At 47.4% G+C, this 21,565-nt stretch overlaps 1 protein-coding gene across 1 annotated transcript in view; it reads left to right on the top strand.

Moving 5' to 3' along the window:
• The first annotated feature begins 5,666 nt into the window (after positions 1-5,666).
• The window catches only part of LOC112112980 (protein transport protein Sec16B-like), a 40,950-nt gene continuing 25,051 nt past the window's right edge, over positions 5,667-21,565 (top strand). Inside the window, exons 1-12 of the mRNA XM_029912339.1 lie at positions 5,667-5,778; positions 7,935-8,292; positions 9,561-9,667; positions 10,409-10,536; positions 11,801-11,915; positions 13,158-13,305; positions 13,827-13,984; positions 15,424-15,485; positions 16,574-16,709; positions 17,471-17,701; positions 20,348-20,445; positions 20,934-21,015. Coding sequence (XP_029768199.1) covers positions 8,118-8,292; positions 9,561-9,667; positions 10,409-10,536; positions 11,801-11,915; positions 13,158-13,305; positions 13,827-13,984; positions 15,424-15,485; positions 16,574-16,709; positions 17,471-17,701; positions 20,348-20,445; positions 20,934-21,015 — 1,440 coding nt within the window. The 5' untranslated portion in view covers positions 5,667-5,778; positions 7,935-8,117. The remainder of the gene's footprint in view (positions 5,779-7,934; positions 8,293-9,560; positions 9,668-10,408; positions 10,537-11,800; positions 11,916-13,157; positions 13,306-13,826; positions 13,985-15,423; positions 15,486-16,573; positions 16,710-17,470; positions 17,702-20,347; positions 20,446-20,933; positions 21,016-21,565) is intronic.

Genomic DNA, 21,565 nt, shown 5'->3' with positions numbered 1-21,565 from the left:
GTGTGTATATATATCTCCTCAATATATGTTTCACTCTATATGCATCCAAAGAAGTGGGCTGTAGCCCACAAAAGCTTATGCTCTAATAAATTTGTTAGTCTCTAAGGTGCCACAAGTACTCCTGTTCTTTTTGCGGATACAGACTAACACGGCTGCTACTCTGAAACCTGTCATTGTTACCTAGTCACGTAAAAGAAGTCTTTTTGTTCGTTTTTGAAATGCAAATATATTCCCCTCAGAAAGAAAATGAAAGCTGCAACAAAAGTAGACGCCAATGCCAGAGAGTTGTTGGCTCTGATTCATCTTTTCTAAAGGAAAACACATCTCTGCAACAGGGTGGACTGAGTAGAATCCACGGAATTCTACAGTGTGACCCATGGCTGCCTTCTTCTGCAGGTTGGATGGGAGGCCCCAGCTCCATTTTGATCTGCCTATTTGAATCAAGATGGTGCACTGCATGCTGGGACCTACCATCTGCAGCCCATTCCTCTGTGCAAGCAGTTTTCTGCTCCCCTGCTTATAAGGTACTCCCAAGCAAGGGAGAAGCTCACAGAGGAGTGGGCTCCAGCATGCAGTGCTGCATCTTGATTCAAAGGCTACTCACCCTCTGCTATCTTCCCTGCTCTATATGGCTGCATTTTGCTCAAATTAGGTCCAGCTCATATGGGAGCAATGCATTTTTCATATGTATTTCTTAATATTAGAAATCTATGGGATACAGCTGAGATCTGAACCAGGTCTAGGCAGTGTTGACCACTCTCACGGTTTTATTGTGAGTTCTGTGATATTTGGTGTTTTCCTTAAATCCTCAGCTCCTGGAGTCGCAGTTACATGAGAATTTCAGCTTTCAGTTAAATAAAAGTAAGATTGTAGGCCTCATGATTGTAAAGAAAAGCTTTAAGACATGACCTGAGTGTACCTTAAAGGTTCAGAAATAGAAGGAAAATAAAAAGAACCCAGAATTTATTATATTTTAAAATCTCACGATTTTTAAGCCAACCTCCTGATTTTCAGACCTCTGAGGTTAGCAGTAATGCACATATATAGTATGTATAATTTTCAAAGTACGGGCCTGACCCTGCAGACTTTCAGTGGATCACTCACATGGCTGAGATTTAGCAGTGTTAGTGGTGCCAGAGGCCCTGATCAGGATTACAGCCTGCTGGGCTGAGCCCTGCATTACCATATAGTAAGAGGCAGCTCCTGCCCTAAAGAGTTGATGATCTAACTTGCAAGTATTAATGATATCTAAACCTAATGTGACAACTATGGCATTTCTGTTGTAATGTTGTCAGTATATGAAGATATCTGTATAACCAAATATATAACTAAACTATGTTAATAACACGTGTATATGAATCATATACCTTTGCCATGGATTTTCAATATTATACATAGGAGCCAGTTTTATAGCATTGAAAATATATATCATTTTTATTTTTAGTGCATTTAAACATGTACTAAATTATGTTTTTTCCGGTCTGGGCAGCAAGTGGCCAATGCTGTCATTGCAGGTGTTCCCCTGGATGGGGCCAGTTTGCCCCTGGAATATTTCTGCAGTTGGCATTTACATTATTAACTGTGCAACATTGTACGGCCCAGGTGGCAACAGAAGCCCAGGTATACAACAGAGTCCAGTCATTGGGATTAACCCTTCAGCCTGTCCCCATTTTATCTGCCACTGAGTAAATCTGCAACACTAATAATCTCTCTGTACAGTTCAGAGATAACATCAGTTTTATGTCTGGAGAGACAAAGGAGGAACATTATAGGTGTTACACACAAACTCCAGTGGAGTGTGGGACATGAGCACTGAACGACCTTCTTCCCCCACAATGACCTTCTCAATATGGCAGAATTCAGCGGCTGGAGAGGCCCTTGAGGCTTCTCTCTTTGCTTTGGTGCGCAGAGCTAACTGTTCCGACCACCAGCAATGGCTTCAGTACGAAGATTCCGGCCAGCTGACGTGGCAGAGCTTGTGTGTGGGGGAGCATCCAGAGTCTTTCAGGATGGGATGCAGCAGCCCAGCCTTTGCTTTAGGGGTAGGCGGTGTAAGTAACTACTTTTCAGTATTCACGGTAGAGAATAACGGGATTTATTGAAGGGGGAATAAAGCGGCGGGCGGGGGAGGACACTTCCCGGGGTGTAAGGCTTGATTTGTAATAGGAGCCAATAGAGATTAATTGCCTTTCTGCTACAGCCAAACTGAGAACTTTATAATTTGAATAAAAACATGATTTGATTTTAACAAATGCCAGCTCTTTGCAAACCTGCTTCTTTATTTGGAGGAGCGTGGGCTGGATGTAGAATGCCTTTTGCTTAATTTGCTGTAGGCTAAGAGTGACCCTTTCTTGCAGTTTATTGAACTTTCCTTAAAATCACCAGAGATCCATTCCAGACAACCTTGTTAATTATATTATTAAATGTCACTGTGCATAATTCAGGGGCGAGGGTGGCAAAGTCAAGTGGTTTGGGGGATTGAAAACAGTGAATGTGGGGCAGGGAGACTTGAAAATTTAGACACACAAACTATCTGATTAGTAATGGGAAAATGCCTGCCAAGAAATGATAAATCAACACCTGGAGCAGATCCACAGAGAGGTGCTATGCTACTGCTGGAGATTGCACTGGAAGAGTTTCCAGCTGTTTTCAGGGGCAGTACTGGAGTATTGTTTGTTTTATATTTCATCCTGTATAAAATCCACACTAATAAATAGGAATTGATATAGAGGCTGCCTCCTCTCTTTGGGCTTAAACCTGTGAAGATCTGAGCCCTCACAACATTGACATCAACTGGAGTTAAGGGCTTTCGGCATCAATGAGGAGGCACTGGATTCTAATACAGTCCTGTTTTGCCTAGGTCAGCCTGTGTCTTGCAAGATGTTAAAAGGACACAATGCAGGAATTACTGGGTGAGGTTCTACAGCCTATGCTATGCAAGAGATCAGACCAGATAATCAGAATGATCCCTTCTGGCCTTAAAATCTATGCATCTAATATTATTACAACCAAAAGTTTTAAAAACCAATTTTCATATGTTGTGCTGTTTACTTTTTGTATTTCTCAGTTCAGATGATGAGGGTAGATCATGGGTTCTCAAACTTCATTGTACCGTGACCCCCTTCTGACAAAAAAAATTACTACATGATCCCAGAAGTGGGGACCAAGCCTGAGCTTGCCTGAGCCCTACTGCCCTGGGTGTGTGTGTGGGGGGGCAAAACCTGAGCCTCGCTGCCCTGGGTTGGGGGCCAAAACCCGCTGTCCCAGATGGGCGGGAGGGGCAAAGCCAAAGCCCCGTCACGCTGGGAAGGGGTGGGGGGGATGCCAAAGTCCAGGCCCCGCCACACCAGGTCGGGGGAGCCGAAGCCCAAGGCCTTCAGCCCCAGGCAGGGGGCCTGTAACTGGAGCCCCACTGTCCAGGGATTAAGCCCTCAGGCTGCGGCTTTGGCCTGGGTGGTGGGGCTCAGGCTTTGGCTTTAGCAAGTCTAACGCCAGCCCTGGCAACCCCATTAAAATGGGGTTGCGACCCACTTTGGGATCTCAACCCACAGTTTGAGAACCGCTGCACTGGATTATTTGGGTTGACTGCACTGAAAGGCAATGTATGTGATACATTTTTAAGGGTCTAGAACTGAGAAGTCTTTTCACCTCTCACTACTCTGATTCTATTTTTTTATTCTATTTTCCTGTCATTTAAAGGGATACTATGAAAATTAAAGTAAGTTTTAACAAAAATGAGCTAAAAGTAGTTGCAGGCAGTACATCTACCTCCAATTTCCCCTGTCAGTTTATGGGGTGTTACAATCACAAAGTCCCAATTTTTTTCAAATTTTTCTGTGAAGGACTCACACAAACAAGGGAAACTGGCTGGCTACCTGGGGTGCAGTAACGCTGACTATAAGCCAAGTGCTGTGAAATGCACAAAGCAAACAAACTGAAGAAACAGGGGAAAATATTTCCCATCTAATCTTATTAAAACAACCGTAGGTAAAATTTGTCAGAGAAATGTGATTTCTAAGATCTTGTTCCTTTAGCTTTGTTTAGAAAGTATTAAGTTATTCAGTATATAATGTGTTAACCGACAGAAATGTAGTTAAAAGGTCTCCTACAGATACTTAATATTTTTTACTTTTTTTGAGCATCCTTTATTATCTTTCTACTGTCCTTTTGTTTCTTCCATCTCTGTCTCTTCTTCCCTCATTCTTCTGTTCCCAGCCTCCAGCTCTTCTGTTGTGCTTCCTGGCTTTCCGAACTGATGTTTTTTTGTAGCTTTCCAGTTTAGGCTGCTCTTGCTTGAAACTTTATGTTGCTGGCCTGGTAGTGTTTTCCCCACATATTCTTTCCTTGCACAGCCTGAGTAGTATAGCATCTCTGGTCATCTCAGATATAAATAGCATTCATAACTGCTGCTTTATGTAGTTTAAACTGTGGCTTTTTCCTCACAGCACACCCTGGCTTAGCTATTTCAGTGGATGACTGCAGTCTTGGAAATTATGCCCCTTTACAAAGATTCTGCTCATCCGGAAGTGGCCGAGAATTTTAAGATCCCTAATATAAATGATGCCCTGGTGGGAGGCAGGCTTTAAAAAAAATGTACCAGTTGCCTACTAGAGAGAGGCCTAAACTTACCAGCCAGAAACCAATAGAAAAAACAGGGTGATAGTAAACAGAAAAGTTATCTACAGGAGTAACAGCATCAGTGCCTCTGCTATTGCTTACAACTTTCTGATGGGCAAGAGAAATGTGAAACTGATACGATTGTCTGTTTCAGGACTGCACAAAGTTTTGAACAGTAGCGGTAAAACCGGCAAGGGACATGTTAATTTTGCTCTGGCAGAGCAGCAACAGAAGTAGTGGAACAGTCTGTCTGCCTACTAGTTCTAGCAGCTGATAGCAGGTCAGAATTTACTGGCTCTGGAGAGCCCTGTGGACTGGGGTTTGAGACCCCGTGGTCCCTGACAGTTGTACACTACAGGGAAGGAAGCTTTCCTGAGATTTTCAGTAAAAAAATCTGCTCTGACCTTTGACCTCCAGATCATTCAGTAGTTAGAGATGGAACAATCAAACATGATTGGGGTGGGGGTTACATTTGCTAGAACTATATTCATCCACAGTTAGTAGTAAATTAACTAAGAAGCTTAATTAGCAAGTTTCATTTATTTCTCGGGTGGCCTGTTGGCTGCATGATGAAATCAAATACTATGGTGATGAGTATGGTATAAGACCATAAATAGAATAGAGTAGATCCACTATTTATTATTAATAATAAAAGGAAAAATATATGTGGGTTTTTTTGACTCAGTTGCATGGTGGACCCCTGAGCAATGAGAAGAGAGGAACAAATGAAAAGAAAAAAAAAAGGAAAGTTGTTCCACTTGTATTATAAGGGAGGGAGGTAACTGGTTAACAAGTTACCATGGGAAGTTTGTCTCCATCTTTCTTTTGGCTGTTATGGTTTTAAATTCCACTTGTCCCAGGCTGCCTAAATCTCAGCGTCTCCGAAAGCCTGAATAAACGCAAGAGCAAATCCCTGACAAGCGCAGAGAAAACAGTCACAGAAGGGTTTGTCCCGAGGCAGGTGAGCAGCCTGCACTTTGCTCTGCTTCGTCAGCTGTGGGGGACGTCTTTGTAGCAGCAAAGAGCTGGGAGTGCTGATCCAGGTTGAGGGTCAGGCAGGCATCAGCCGATGTGGCAGGTGGACTTTGACAGCCGCCTTTGGGGACGGAGAGAGCGCAGGCCAGGTCTGCAAAGCTGTCGGTGGTGGGCACGTTCGAACAGGTGTGTGTGTGCAGATGGGCATTTTGCTGCTCGCTGGGCTTTCTCCAGGTGCTTGTCATCCTGTGGCATCTGGGAAATCAATCGCCATTTCAACCCCTTGCTCCTAGTTCTGGGCTATGGGATGACATGAACTCAGAATAGACTGACACACACACAAGTGTGTGCTCTAGAAAGCTGCTCAGTCCAGCATTTTATACTTCGTGTGGTGTGGAGGGTGTGTGTGTGTGTGTGTGTCGCAAGTCAAGATCACACTGGTACGAATTGTGAGTGTTGACCCTTAGAATAGCACAGAACAGTTTTGGCAAAGGTGTGGGGGAGGGGAAGAGATTGTAGCTTTTTCTGTGGGAAGGGGGAGAGGGTTTATTAGAATGAATTGGTGTCAGCCCCTGGTACCACATGCCCCTGAGTGGCTGCACAAAGGAATAAAGAGCTGAGCATGTCTTAGCCTTTATAATGGGTTAGATAAAAACCCCTCATCTGAGCACCCCTGAAATCCAGATTTGGATCCAGGTTTTGTGGCTAGGGACCATTTCTTTGGCATTAGCTATAATAGAGCTGTGGGTGTCTCCAAGTGCTCCATTCTCTAGGAATGTTCTTACTATTACCTGACTCTCTGGATGTGGGGACTGATAACATTGCAAAGCGAGTGCTGTTGGTGAGTTCATTGCCCACTCTATGGCATCTGTGCAGTTTGCTTGATCAGGACTTTTGCTGTTCCACCAGGCATTAAAGGGGGCAAGTGGCCAAGGGCAGACTAAAATGGTGGTGCCTGCAAATTGCTCCCAGGACAAGTGGTGCTGCTGGCAAACAAACTGCTACAGTGGGATCCTATTTTAGGCCAGGCTGTGGGTCCTGGATCATGCCTTAGAATCATAGAATATCAGGGTTGGGCGGGACCTCCGGAGGTCAACTAGTCCAACCCCCTGCTCAAAGCAGGCCCAATCCCCAGACAGATTTTTGCCCCAGATCCCTAAATGGCCCCCTCAAGGATTGAGCTCACACCCCTGGGTTTAGTAGGCCAATGCTCAAACCACTGAGCTATCCCTCCCTTCATCTTCCCTGAGGTCAGGTAGCTAGTCAGGACTATACAGTGTCTGAGGGGAAGGCTCTCTGAAGACCCCTCTGCAATATCCTCCCATCCCTGAAACGTACTTGCTATTTTGGGGTTGTGGGAAACATATTGCCCAAGTTACTTGCACTTGCAAGGCTGGTTTGTCTCCCTCTCCTCCCAGCACAAGTTTCACCCATCAAGACTTGAAAAATGTGTCAGACACCTACTAGCAATAGGACTAATTCTACTAGCAAAAAGTGTTCCCATCAGCAAGAGGGATGGGGTTCTACCAGCCAGGCTGAGGGACAGTGCCCTGGTGAGAAGCCCAGCCTTCCTGCCAGCTGCTGAGGATGCTGGGGTTTCTCCCAGATCCTGTCACCAGATCCTTCCTTGGGCTCCCTCTTTTGTATCATCTATGGCTAATAGATGTCTAATACATTTGAAACCACACTCCTCCAGCTGCTGAAAGGCAGAGGGAGCTTCCTGTCTCTTTACCCTGAAAAGTTTTGGCTGCTATGAGGCAGGGGTTCAGCTACTCTACATTTTCCACTTGTATTTATTTTTTTCCTCATTCTACGAGACTAACTGCAGTGCCTGCTTTTGCTGCTCTTCATAGTTTTCTGAGCCATCTTCAGCAGCAGCACTGTGTTTTGACAGTTTCACTGCAGCCCACTGGGTTGTGAGTGACTGATCAATCTTGTTAATTTCTGCTTAGGGAAAGCTATGAGCAGCAAGAGAGTCCCTCTGGCTGGCTGGCTGCAGACTCAGGAAGACAGCTCTACATTAGCTCATATTTGGAAGGTTCTCTTTGCAACTGGAAAGGCGAGAAACATTGGGTTTTTTTTAAATGGAAAATTAAATTCTGCAAAAATTGTTGTTTTAGGCCACCTCACTTGCCAGGAAAAGCTTTTAACTTGTCACTGGTGAGTGGACAAGTAGATTTTCCATGCCCCTGGACATTGGCATCTTGAAGGGAGTCAAAGGGACATGAACTAACAACAAAACTGATCGGTATTATGGCATTGGAAACATGGCAATGCACTTTGCGGGCTGACTTTGAGGTAGTTTAGATTTCATGCCCTGGGATTTATCCCTTTGTTTACAGGAAGCTACAAAACTACGAAAAACTAAACCAAGGAGGAGGAGCTTCACAGCAAGACCCAGATGGACCCTTGGGTGCCCCCGGGGCAGCCCCAACCAAGAGGGAGGCATGTAGCCCGGATGGAGGGCCAGGACAGGGGGCCATGGGGAGAAGGCTACCACAGACCTCGTCCCCAGTCCAGGCATAATGGCGAGAGGTATTACCACCACCAACAGGACCTCAGAACAGGGCCTCAACTGTGGCCAGACCCATGGATGGAGTACCACCACCCCAGCTATCCTGGCAGGCCAGAGGAACAGATCAGACCAGACTCCAGAGCAGAGTATTATGAAAGCAGTTATCTCACTAGACCATATTCAAGGTAAGGTTTGAATAAAATTAAGTAACCATATGGATCAAACTGTCCTTTGTGGGTGCTTATCCCTTCACATTCTTCTAAATAGCCAGTTATTAAAACAGGAGCTGCAGTGGCTGCTTTATTTAGGGCTGTGTAACAGTTCCCATTCTAATCCCCTCTTTATGGTCATGCATAACTTTCTAAAACTTTCACTTTTGGGGCTGAAATTTTCCAGGCTTGACCTCTATCCATCAGTGAATTTTGTTTGAAAATTAGAACAAATATAATTCAGCTCTTTTGAGTGCTAGGAAAGTGATAAAAATATAAAGAACAATGTAACACAAGTTATTGCAGCTATGTTAACTCTGCTGCAGAAACAGTCAGGGGAGGAAGGATAAAATGTGGGATGGACACATCCTTTATTGAGGAGAAGTGGCTTTGAGTGTCCTGGCAGATACAGATTTTGATTTGACCGAGGTATGGACCTTTGAAAATTGCATGTTGTACCTGCGAAGTCCACTTTGCAGTGGGTTTTTCATGAAGCTTGTGAAATGCTCTGCTAAGGGGTGTGAGTGAACTGTGAGGGGTTGAGGGAGAGCTCTGGGCACTTTTGGGATTCAGCAGAGAAGGGGGCCCTACTGGGAAGCCCCTTAGGAGCATGGCAGCTTCAAATTTTTGCAGGAAAGAGGTTCTTTTCTCCAAATCTCCTAAACTGCTCATGAGGGTGGGTCCCTCCAGCAGAGCTCCTAGGGATATTCCAGAGGTGTCCAGCCAAACGATTCCAGAATTCCAGCAAAGCTGGCAGGGCTCCAGTGGCCTGGAGGGCGACACTCCTCTGTTAAGAACAGGAGGCGAAGGGAATCTGACCCCCAAACCTCCTGCTCTTGCTCCGTGCTTCAGAACGCTCACTCTAACCTCTGACCTTGACAATAGCCCTGACTGTGACCCTGCAGCTGATTATAGGGCTGATGAGACCCTGGCATTTATTTCATTGACCTCATTTCACAACCGAGTCCCAAAGATCTCAGACTGGGATGGAATCCTAACCCGGCATTTCATTCCACACCTGATTCCTTGGCCTTTCACCTTGGAACTGAACCTGGATGGAATCTGGTGTCCTGACCCTAGATCTAGTTCCGATGCAGGACTTGTCTCCTGATCCTCTGTTTGGATCTGGATCTGAGGGCATGGGAGCTGCCCAGTGCCAATATAGTTCTGATGGGGATTCCTTTCTTTTGCTCTCCTTTTGGTTCTCTGCCCTCTCTGTTCTGTATATTTGGGATTCATTTCAGGCAAGGCTATGAGGTCCCCTACTGGAGCTATCCATCGCCAAGCTCTGGGGAAGACTACGCTTACAGAGGTTATCACAGACCCTCCCAAGTACTGCAGCATGAGAGAGGTACTGTATGTTCCTCTAGGAAATGAAAACTACTTTGCTTGCTGTTTCTTGCTGGCCTGGCCAGTCTATTGGTCTGTTGTGTTGGCAATTCCTGACCATTCTTTTAGCATTAGCCCTGTATGATGCGTCCCTTCTCTGACATACATATGTCTCTATGTCATGGTGACCAACCCTCTTAGAGGAGGAGAGCTGGTTGTTGCCTCCCCCAGAACCAGCTTCTCACCTTTTCTTGATTAGATGGGCTTTCCAAAGAGCAACCCAAGGTGTTCTCCTCCTCCTGAGGAGCTGAATTCATTGCCTCCATTCTCAGCCCTTGAATCCTGGTCTCATGATGTGAGCACTGACTTGGGTTTGCATCTCTGAGAGACAGCTACAGCAGTGACATACAGGAGCATTTGAGTGCCATGTAGCCGGTGAAGCACCAAGTCGTTACTGGTCCCAGACAGTGTAGGATAATGCTGATTTCACTGCATGATCAGAGCTAGCAGCCTGATGACATTTCTGGGCTAAAGGAAATGTGAAGGAAGGGATGTCTGTTACTGTACATGTAATTTATAGGTGTGTATTGTACGTACACACACACACACAAATATATATATCATTGTACTAACTAGGCAGAATAATTTGGAAGCAATGGAGTGCAAATGACAAATCCTGACTCAATGTTGTCCCTTTTAAAACGTCATTAATACTAATTGCACTGAAGAAAAATACTAGATCTTTATGGTGGTTTTCTCTGAGTGTGCAGATCCAAGGCACGAAGATCTTTATGGCAGGCACGTGAATTACTGGGTTCAGAATTACTACAGAGACTCCCATCATGACCAGGATACCAGCCCATTTGGGCAGAACGATGTGGCACAATACCGGTAAGGGTGATTAGAATGGGAAGGGAAGAACCTAATGTCTGTGCATGAGCTTTGCAGGCAGGTTTCCAACTTCCCCCTTCAAAACCTAAGCAATAACATGTGATAGATGGGGGTGCGTGGTTATGCTGTTATCCCAGATGCACTGGGATGGAATGTCTCTAGTAGCTACGTGCCAGTGGGACCCCATGCTGCACACCCTGTTGTGGTTTGCCTAGTGAGTTGTGACCCAAGCAAGTACAGTCTCAGTTATGCAGCCGGCGGCTCCGTTGGCCCAAGCTGTTTTGTGTTACTGTGCATACACAGTGCCCCGCTGGCTCTCCTGCAGCTTCCCATGGTGTCACCATTAGATCACTCTTGAAATAGCCTCTTGGGTCAGTTTCAAGGACGTCCTCTACTGTATTTCAAACCTGGTGCAGCCATGGTTCCCACAGCATCGCTCTGTCAGTGTGCCTGGCCCGGCCCTGCTCAGTCACGTGCCCTGCGGAGCTGATTAGAGCTTTGGGCAGTACTAGCCATATCCCCACCCTGAGCTTCCTAAGACACAGGCAGTGGGATTATGATGTGTGCATGTGGCAGGGGAGAAAGGGTTCCCTGTGCCTTATCTATGCTTAGCATCGGGCTAGCCATCCTAGCGCTTCTAGGGCCTGATCCGGTCCCTACTGAAAGACTCCCATTGACTTTAAAGGGCTTTGGATCAGGCCTCTAGATTAAAAATTGTACTGGGCAGAGACTGTGTCTGTCCAGCACCGGATACACTGACCCCACGCACGAAACAATGATGACAGTGAATTGCGTTTCAGTGGCTTGGCCTGTGTGATTGCAGCCAGAAGAGGGCTGATGCTGAGGGCCAGATTTTAAAAAGCTCTTAAGGCACCTAATGGTGCAGACAATCCCACTAGGTGCCGATCTGGCTCTTTAGGGGCCTAAATACCTTTAAAATCTGGCCCTTAGTACTCAATACACAGCTCTTCATCTTGGCAGGATGCAGCCAGAATCCGTGCCATTGGACTGCAAAACTACAGCTCTGTCCCTTTCTGCAGCAGACTGAGTCTGTTCTAGCAAGCCGGTTCTGTGTAGTCTCATTTCCCTTGAATAAAGAGAGGGAGTCTTCACCCCCATCTGGCAGCAGCACACGTGCCACTGGCTTTTCACCTAGGAAAGTCATCAGTACTGGAACTTGATGAGCACATCTGCAGTGGGTTCTGTGGCTGGCTCATGGCACATCTGCCCTCATGTTGGGTTGGCATTCTGTTCCTTCCCACAGCTCAAAGAGCTACAGCTCCTATGAGGAGAGGTACATCTCTACTCCCAGGCAGGAACAGATTGGGGAGGAATCCCGGGGGAACTGCGTGGAGGATGCCAGCTTCCAGCCATATGAGGTAACCACAGAGAGACAGATGAGTCGGAGATCTGAGGTTCTTCTGGAGATTTTGGAGAGTGTCTGTCAGCCCATCTGTTTGGGAGTGTTGCGTAGTTGTTAGAACAGGGACCAGGCAGTCAGGAGGTCTGAGTTCTGTCCCTGGATCTACCACCAACTCTCTGTGTGACCTTGAGCAAATGTCTTCACCTCCCATTGCCTCAATTTCCCAGTTTGCAAAATGGGGGTAGTGTTACTTCCCCACCTTCCAGCGTTGATACATTACTGTTTGCAGAGTGCTTTGAGAGCCTCACCTGGAAACAAGATGGAAGGGCAATTAGTATCATTATCACAAAGTCTCCTTCTGTAGGGCTGTCAGTTGCACTCCCCATGGCATCTGGAGGCAGGGCCCACCCTTGCTGCACCTAGAACTGGCCCAAAGGCTGGTCTTGGTGGGTTTCTCCACCCTCTGTTATTCTAGGACCTCTATTTTCGTCCATTCCCTCCCCACACCAGGGGACTGTCCAGCAGCATGGTTACTTGCTCCCAGAAGAGGTGGTGACAGCTGCCTATGACAGACACTGCTTATTTCCACTAGTGACAGGAGACTCTGTCTGAGTGACTGCATTTTGCAAATGATCAAATGACAAAACATATCTAGAAAATGCTCATTTGCTTCCTGAGGAGCAGGTGACAGCCATATGGGGTGTCTGCGTCAGATTGGTGAGAGGTAGTAGGCTAGTGGGCGAGCTGATGTCAACTGGTATAGCTCCACAGAAGTCAATGGAGCTATGCGGATTTACACCAACGGAGGATCTGAATCATATTGATCAAAACCACCGGGAACAAGCAAAGCGCGACTAAAAGAGTTTTAGACCTTAAAGTGCTTGAGATCATCTGAGGGGAGGCGCTGCTGTACCACGCTCATCAGTGGGGACGATGTCTGTCCCCCTGTGCCAGATCCGCAGAGGACACAAGCCGGTTACAGCTCTTAGCTTGAGACTAGGCAGTTTAGCTCAAGCTGGAGAGACCCCTGTTGTTCGTTCTGCAGGCGCTGGTCCACTGCCAGCGCTGGCCAACCTGGGCACCGTCACACTGTATAAGTGCAACGTGTGTTTGTTGTGTTATGGCTCCATTTCCACACAAAGCAACTCTCACCCCTCTTGCCAGTCTCTCCTCCCACCTTCCCCGTCTGGCTCCCTCAGGCCGCTATTTTCTCTGCTTCCTTTTCCCCATGGCTCCTGTGGCTTCTCTTTTCCCTCAGCTCCCCGCCCCACGTGAGCTCAGCCGGCTCGTGCAGTACAAGGAATCTGGCCTCAGCTCCAGCAGCTATGAACTCAGTCAGTACATGCGCGACTCTCCCAGTCAGTACGACCCAGATCCTTCGGAGACCTGGAGTCCAGTTCAAACAGGTGGGTGTGAGGCGAGGGCACCAGGCGTCCGAGCGGGGGGCAGGCACATGTAGACGCTCTCATGGCGGGGACAGTGGGCTGTATGAGAATATGGCTGTTGCCCTCACATATGAGCCTGTAAAGCATCATGGGAAGTTCCGAATGGCCATTACTGATGCTTAGGGCCAGATTTTAAAAAGCTTTTAAGGCACCTAATGGTGCAGAAAATCACACTTGGAAAGCAGCATGTGGAAAGTACAGGGGGATGCTGGGCATCGCCCAGCAGTACTGTAGGGTATGTCCATATAACCCAGTGTTAGATTTGGTAGGGACTTCAGTCAGCTCAGAGAAGGGCTGTTTCCCTGAATTCTGCCTGGCACAGTTTGTGGGGCCTTGGCCCCCATACCAGCTGGCAGAGAAAGCTTGGTGCTGCCTGGAAGCGTGTCAGGTGCTGTCCCTAGGGCTTTCCCCCAATAACAAAGCTTTCTGAGTGGCTGTGAAAGGGCTGGCTCTGACCTCTGTGTGCATTTGTTGCTGTTTAGAGGAAGGCTTGCTGTCCACTCCGCACCACGTGGCACCCCAGAAGTATTCCCTCCCTCACGTGCCAGTGTGCTTTGGAGCAGGAGGCCAGCTGGTCCGAGTGTGCCCTAACTCCCCGGCTGATGGGCAGCCCGCCCTCATCGAAATGCACAGCCTGGAGGTAACCAACCACCCAGCCACCTGCAACTGAGAGCTGCCATCCCATCACCCACCTGCACTGCCCCATAACCCCTTTGTACCCTCCCATCTCCCGCCTCCACTGCCCCATTATCTCATTTACCCTCCCATAACCCTTTGTACCCTCCCATCCCCCGCCTGTACTGCCCCCTAACCCCTTGTGCCCTCCCATCCCCCGCCCTCACTGCCCCTGTCTCCATTGCCCCTGTAACTCCTCATACTTTTCCATCCCCTGCCCGTACTGCCCCATAACCCCTTGTTCCCTCCCATCCCCTGCCCGCACTGCCCCTTTAACCCTGAGGGCCCCAGATTGAGGCATCTGAGTTTTGTGCCATCTCTCCATTTCCCTGAGCAGTGCCAGCTCCCTTCCTGCCCACGTCTCACTGTTGCAAATAGTGCTATGGTAAAGTGCAGCAGGATCTACACAGACCAGTTAAGGAACAACATGTTAGTGCGCTTTAGAAATCAACCCACCACCCCCACCCCCACCCCATGGAGACATGCCCTTAGGAACTAGCCACACCTTAAGGTGACTAAGTCTTTAGGGTTGAGCAGTGTCCTTAACCTGGGCTCAAGAGGACATTGTGTGCACCTTCACAGTGGGCTGCATGTTTTGCCGGCATGCTCTGCCGTCGTTAAATGGAATAACCCAAAGCTGTGGTTGAACTCTGCTCTGGAGCCCTTGGCCATAGCACAGATGGAGGGATCTCACACAGGAGTAGGGCCATTCTGGTTCTTACAGTTCCTTGAATGAGACACTGAGGCCCAGTTCCAGGTTCTGCACAGATTGCTTTTATTGGCAGATTCCCTATGTGAGTGACCTGGGTTGGCTCTTGTACCCTGTAGCCATCCAAATGACTGGTCCCATTGGGCCAGAAGCCTTGGAGTCACAACTCTCTTCTTAGGAGACAATTTGAGGAAGCATGGTCTGGTGGCTAGGGCACTAGCATGGGACTTGTGAGACCTGGGCTCAAGTCCCTGCTCTACCACAGACTTCCTGTGTGACCTTGGGCAAGTCCCCTGTGCCTCAGTTCCTCATCTGTGCTGGGGGGTAATAGCCCTGCCCTGCCTCCCAGGAGTGGTGGGAGGATAAATACATTAAAGATAGCAGCGATGGGAGCCATATAAGCACCTTAGATAGATTGTGTTCCACAGCATCTGCCCCTCTTTTCTCCTCTGAGCTGGGGCCTTCTCCCTCTCAAAGGACTGCAATTATAAGAGACAGATCCCATCGTAAAAGGCAATTGCTTCTTATAGTTGTGTGGATCAAGGTGGTAAACACGTCAGTGCATATGCTCCGAGATAACACATATGCTCAAAGATGGCTTTGAGAAAAGCATCCCCAGTACTAGTAAAGCCTATGCCAAAGTACTTTAACTTTCAGACAGGGCCTCGGTCACAGTCTCTGCTCTTGCCTCCTAGGTAATCCTTCATGACACCAAAGAGCAGGAGGAGATGCGAGCCTTCCCAGGGCCTCTGGTCAGGTACAATGCCATTGGAGGTGTACAGTAAACCATGTCCCCTATCAGCATTCCTTTCTGTCCCAGCATTCAGCTTCTCTTCAGGCTGCTACACACACAGCTTGACCATTAAAGGAGGATATGGTCACCTGGAATTAGAGATGAGCCCAAGCCATGTAATTTGGATTCATATTTCATACTCCCCAAAGCCTCAGGGTGTTCAGGCCCAGGGTTTTGGCTAGGCCCTTTGTAAAGATAAGGACCATCGGCAAAGTCCAGGTCCAGATCCAGAAATGTGCATGTGGTTGGTTGGATCTGTGGGTTTGCTCTATTGGGAATGCTCAGAGAACATTGTTTGACTGTTATTTCGTAACCAAGTCCAGGGAAACCCGGGTTGTAAGAAGGGCTTGTGGGACATCCACAATCTTTGTACAACCAGTGGTTTGGATGAGCAGGCGTTTCAGTTCTCTCACGCTCTGCAGAACTGAAGCCTGATGTTGTGCTTCTTGGGAGCTGAGCTTCAGTAAGTGTAGACCTGGGGAACATCTTCCCTCAACCCATCATTGTTCAATCAGGTTTGCTCTGCATCACATTGCTTATACTGAGATGCCGTTCAGTCACTCATGAGAAAAGCTGAGAGATAAAACAGAAGAAGAGCAATGAAATTACAAAAAGCATTGAGCAAGCACAGAGGCTGGATGGACGTCTGAGGACCAGAGGTTAATAGCACAGTAGAAGGAGACAATATTAGTGGAGTGGCATTGTAGGTGCTAGAGCCCAATCGGCTGTGATGTTCTCTGCAGATAGATTGATCTGGATCAGGTTAAAAATGTCACAGGTGCACAAAGAAGGGATTTCAGATACATTCTAAATCTTTGTGGCTTGGCCGTCTGCAAAATGGGAATCGTAATAACCAGCCTTATTACATGTTTTGTCTGACGGATGCATAGTGGTGTTATTGATATGCATGTGAGCATCTCTGATTTTCTACCTCTCCTTGAATAATTTTCTGGAGTCCTCCACATAACTCACAGAGTCCTGGGAATCCTCCCTTATGCTGTTAAGGATGTCCTGCCTTGCACTTGCCAACACCCTCTTTCTTGTTCCTGCAGGGAGGATTTGCACAAGGTGGATATGATGACATTTTGTCAGCGCAAAGCAGCCATGAGCTGTGATTTGGAGACTGAGAGAGGCAGAGACTCAGCCCTGCTCTGGAAACTCTTGGTCCTCCTTTGCCGGCAGAATGGGGTGTGTGTTCTTTATGCATTGTGATGAGTGCCAGTCCTTATGAGTCTTTTTGGTTCAGTTAAGGATGGCTCGTTGTGAGAATCCCTTTTGTGTGTCTGAAGCAGCCAGATGCTGCTGTGGGGGATCTTAAATGCATCTCACTCCCCCATTAATGCTGACCACTTCAGTGTGGCCCAAAGCACCAGGTACATGGAAGACACACCTCTCCAGGGCTGCTCCCCAAATCAGGTGCAGCACCTTTGAAATACCAATGTTCCAATGGAACAGCAGCAACTAAAGGGACACTGTCAACTTAATTTAGGAGCCAACATTTCTGTCCAGAAGGAGATTAGTGTATTGAACCCAATCTGTGGGAAGTCTGCCACTGAATGTTAGAAGGAATCAGGACCAGACCACTGAAATATCTAAAGTTTGATTTTTGCTATTATGTCCCTGGTTGATGACTCGTTGCCTTGACTTTCTCTCCACTAACATTGTGTATATGTGATTAAGAATAGACTCTTTAATGACACTCACTAGGATAAAAATCATATGGGCCACCGATCCTCATGCTTCAGGGAATAGACTGACCAGGAGTGGTGGGTCAGGAAGGAATTACTCCCCATAGTATGGTAATATTTGGTGTGGTGCATTTGGGCGGATTTATACCTACCTCCATATTATGCAGTGTTGTTCACTGGCCAAGGCTGGATACCAGACTAAATGGTCCACTGGTCTGTTCTAAGATGGCAGTTCTCATGTTCCTCTATTTCCCTGTGCAGTCCATGGTGGGCTCAGACACAGCTGAGCTGCTGATGCAAGACTGCAAGCGCCTGGAGAAGTATAAAAGGCAAGACCCAGTGGCCAATCTGATCAACCTGACCAATGAAGAGTGGCCAGTGCAGGGCTCCGGGACACCAGACCTCCTCACTGGGGAGATCCCACCCAGCATGGAGACACCAGAGCAGAGAGTGGAGAAATTCACCAAGCTCCTCTTCTATGGCAGAAAGAAAGTAAGTAGGGTACATGCACACTTGTGTCCAGAGACTCCCCACTGCTCCCTTTCTAACGTTTTCACTGCTTGCAGAGGAAAAGGTGGGTTTTCCAGGTCCATGAACCCCTCTCTGTAATTGATTGGGCGGGGGTCTGAGCAACACAGGTCTCATTTTCCCACGGGTGCTGGCAGTGATACCTCCACAGTGCTCCTGTAACTCTGACTGGCTCAGAGAGCCAGAGGATTGGGCCCAGGTCTTTCTCTGACTGCAGTGCGGTGTCTATTGCTAATCCTCCCTTGGCCCAGTCTAACACTGGCTTGTCTTTTAAAGAGGGCTCTAATGGGTGGTAGTGGCTAAGGAAGGTCCCTGTGTCACCATGCCTTAGGGGATCACAACTGAGAATACCAAATTCAGGACAAGCTGCTGAGAAAAAGGGCAGACATACCCCAAAACTGGTGTCAAGTATCAGAGGGGTAGCCGTGTTAGTCTGGATCTGTAAAAAGCGACAGAGTCCTGTGGCACCTTATAGACTAACAGACGTATTGGAGCATAAGCTTTCGTGGGTAAATACCCACTTCGTCAGACGCATGTAGTGGAAATTTCCAGAGGCAGGTATAAATATGCAGGCAAGAATCAATCTAGATTCTTGCGTGCATATTTATACCTGCCTCTGGAAATTTCCACTACATGCATCTGACGAAGTGGGTATTCACCCACGAAAGCTTATGCTCCAATACGTCTGTTAGTCTATAAAGTGCCACAGGATTCTTTGTTGCTTTTCCCAAAACTGGTGGTTATTCTTCCATGAGATATACCAATCCAGCAACAAAAGTAAACTTCTGTCTCACCACACTGGCTAACAAGAAGTGAGAAATGCAGCCTCCTTAGGTATTCCAGTCCTGGATTCAACACCCAGACACTAGACTTAATGATGAGTGGTTATTTAAAACCAGTTTCATCAAACAAAAGGTTCTTCTGATCCCAAAGGACCAGCCACATACCCAGATCAATATATAACTCAGATCTTACCCAATAATCACGCCGTTCCAATCTGTTAGTATCCCGAAATCTAAAGGTTAATTTATAAAAAAGAAAAGTGAGAGTTAAAATTGGTTAAAGGAATCAAATACATACGACAATTGCAAAGTTCTTGGATCAGGCTTGTAGCAGTGATGGAATTAAACTGCTGGCTTGTTAAGTCTATGATTGCTTCCAAATCATTGGAAGGTCCTCAGTCCCTTGGTTAGAATGCTTCCATTATTATAAGTCCATAGTCCAGAGGTTTGAGCAGGAAAGAAGCAAAATGGAGATGTTTCAAGGGCCTTTTATAGCTTCTGCCAAGTGAAGGGAAACCCATTGTTCTAGTTTGTGGAAAATGGCAGGTAACAAGATGGAGTTTGGAGTCACATGGGCAAGTCACAATACTGCATGCTTTGCTTAGTCACAGCAGAGGCACTTACCCATACTCTAGTTAGAATGTCCCCAGAAAAGTTCATTAAGTGTAGATAGGCATCTTCCATGGTCCATTGTAAGTTAAGTGTTCTTTGATGGGCCATTCAACTTGAATAGTTCCTTCACAATGTGCTGGCTAAATACCTTGTGGGTGTTACCACAGGAGCAAACATTTGAAATACAAGTACATAGCTAATAATCATAACGTCAGATACAAAAATGATACATGCATACAAATAGCATAATCACATTCAGCAAATCATAACCTTTCCATAGACACCTTACTTGACATACTTTGTACAAGATTTGTTGCAATTATAGAATAACAGTAGCAACAATGATCTATATGGTCATATTTTAATCAGATAACGTCACACCCTGTTTGTGGAATTAACCCCTGAATTGGCATTAGGGCAGAAATGTCCCACTGTTGCTAACACCAGGGCAGCACCGCTGATGATAGCAATTGCAGGAGCTCTGCTGTCGATAACCAGCATGACAGCTAAGCCTGATTGGGGTGGGGTCTAATAGACACAGCAGGGGTGCTGGAACAATTTGTATAGTGGGGGTGCTGAGAGCCATTGAACCAAACTGTAAAACCCGTGTGTGAAGGAAACCACTTCAAGCCAGGGGGTGCAGCAACCCCTCCAGCACCCCTAGTTCCAGCTCTTTTGGGGCACAGTATTCCAAACCATAATGGCCAAGGGCGTCTCATCTAAGAGCTCCTGCGTTTGCTATCACAGTTGGAGCTGAACCGGTGGTAGCAATGGTGGGAGGGAAAACCTCTAGTTCAGAGAAGGATTTAGTGCCCAGTCTAGAATTCTGACTTTGTGGCATTAAGTACTAATAGGCAGCCTGAAGCTTGCAGTCAATGGGACAGCACTAATACTTTTGTACTGGTAGGAATAAACATAAGGAGGCCTGGGTGATGGAGAATAATTTCTCTAAGTTGGCTCCAGATGTGTAAACTCAACAGTCACATCATCCATTGCAGGCTTGAGCTGGCCCCACGTTTGGGGGGACATATTACACCCATGGAAAAAATCAATTCATTTCTCACAAGCCCGGCTCCCTGCAGATGGGTGGAAGCCCTAGGCCAGGGGAATCAGGCTGTAGGTCCCATGCTAGGCCTTGGAAACTCAGGACCTTCCTTGCACAGCAGTGGGAGAGAGAGAAATGGTAACAGGACATTTTTTTTTCTCTTGGCTGTAGGAAGCCCTGGACTGGGCCATGAGAAGCCAGCTGTGGGGTCATGCCCTATTCCTGTCAAGCAAGATGGACCTGAGGACCTACAGCTGGGTTCTGTCTGGGTGGGTAGGAGCTGCCAGAGCATGGTGCTCAAGAACCCTTCACGTGATTGGCCCCCTCCCCTGCTGTTCACAGCTGCATAACATCCCTGTTGAGTCTCCCGCTTTGTCCGTGCCTCACACAACCTGAGCCCTTGGATGGAGGATTTCTGCTGTTTGTCTCTCCCTGCCTTGGAGAGACAGGGGTTTGGGCTCACCCGTCAATCTCTCTTAGGTACTTACGTGGCCCCCTGCTGCCGTATCTGAAGGCTGCACACTCTTTAATGTATTTATTCTCACATGCCCTGTAAGGTAGGGAAGTGTTATCTACATGTTACAGAGGGGGAACTAAGGCACAGAGAGGCTAAGTGAGTTTCCCAAGGTCATAGAGGAAGTTTAGCAGAGCAGGAATTGAACCCAGACCATCCATGTACTAGCTAGTGCTCTAATCACTGGACGGCCCTTCCTTCCTGTCAGCATAATGGCCCCGTCTCTCTGCTCTCGGTTTGCAGGTTCACCAGCACGCTGGCCCTCAACGACCCCCTGCAGACTCTCTTCCAGCTCATGTCCGGAAGGATACCTCAGGCAGCTCTGGTACTGAATGGAAAAGCATCTAGCTCCCTCCCCTCCCTCAACGCCTTGTGTTGGTGTGGGGTAGGAGAGCGGGCCTCAGTGGCACTCTGCAGTGCTTCATTGGATGACATCTCAGTATCATCAATTTGTCCTCTAGGATATTCACTGCAGTGAACAGCAAAGTAGTTGGTCATTTTTCACTGTGCTGCTAATCTGGCCACCTGCTGGTGGGATCAGGGTCCCTGCCTATTTCTGTTTGCCCCATGAGATTGGGGTAACCATATCCTGGTGCGGTGATGCGTTTGCATGTGCATGTCCGGACGCTGCCTCGATGCATGGTGACCCAATATCATCACGTGCCAATGCAACATCGTGAGGCAGCACAGTGAACAGTCGGACTCTTTTAACTGTCTGGCTTACAGGGACAGGACAGATTTGTGCAAAAGGGGCTGTCCTGTGAATATGGGATTGGTGACAACCCCAGTATGACCTAGTGTCCCCTGCTAGCACCAGCACAGTGCCATTCCTCTATAGGAATCTGATACAGCGGGGATGTAGCGTAAGAACCTAG

This window comes from Terrapene carolina, unplaced genomic scaffold, assembly GCF_002925995.2.
Source record: "Terrapene carolina triunguis isolate 2854851 unplaced genomic scaffold, T_m_triunguis-2.0 Scaffold210, whole genome shotgun sequence".
NCBI classification, from domain to species: domain Eukaryota; kingdom Metazoa; phylum Chordata; order Testudines; family Emydidae; genus Terrapene; species Terrapene triunguis.
Note: the sequence above shows the minus strand (reverse complement) of the source record. Positions and strands in the feature narration are given on the sequence as shown.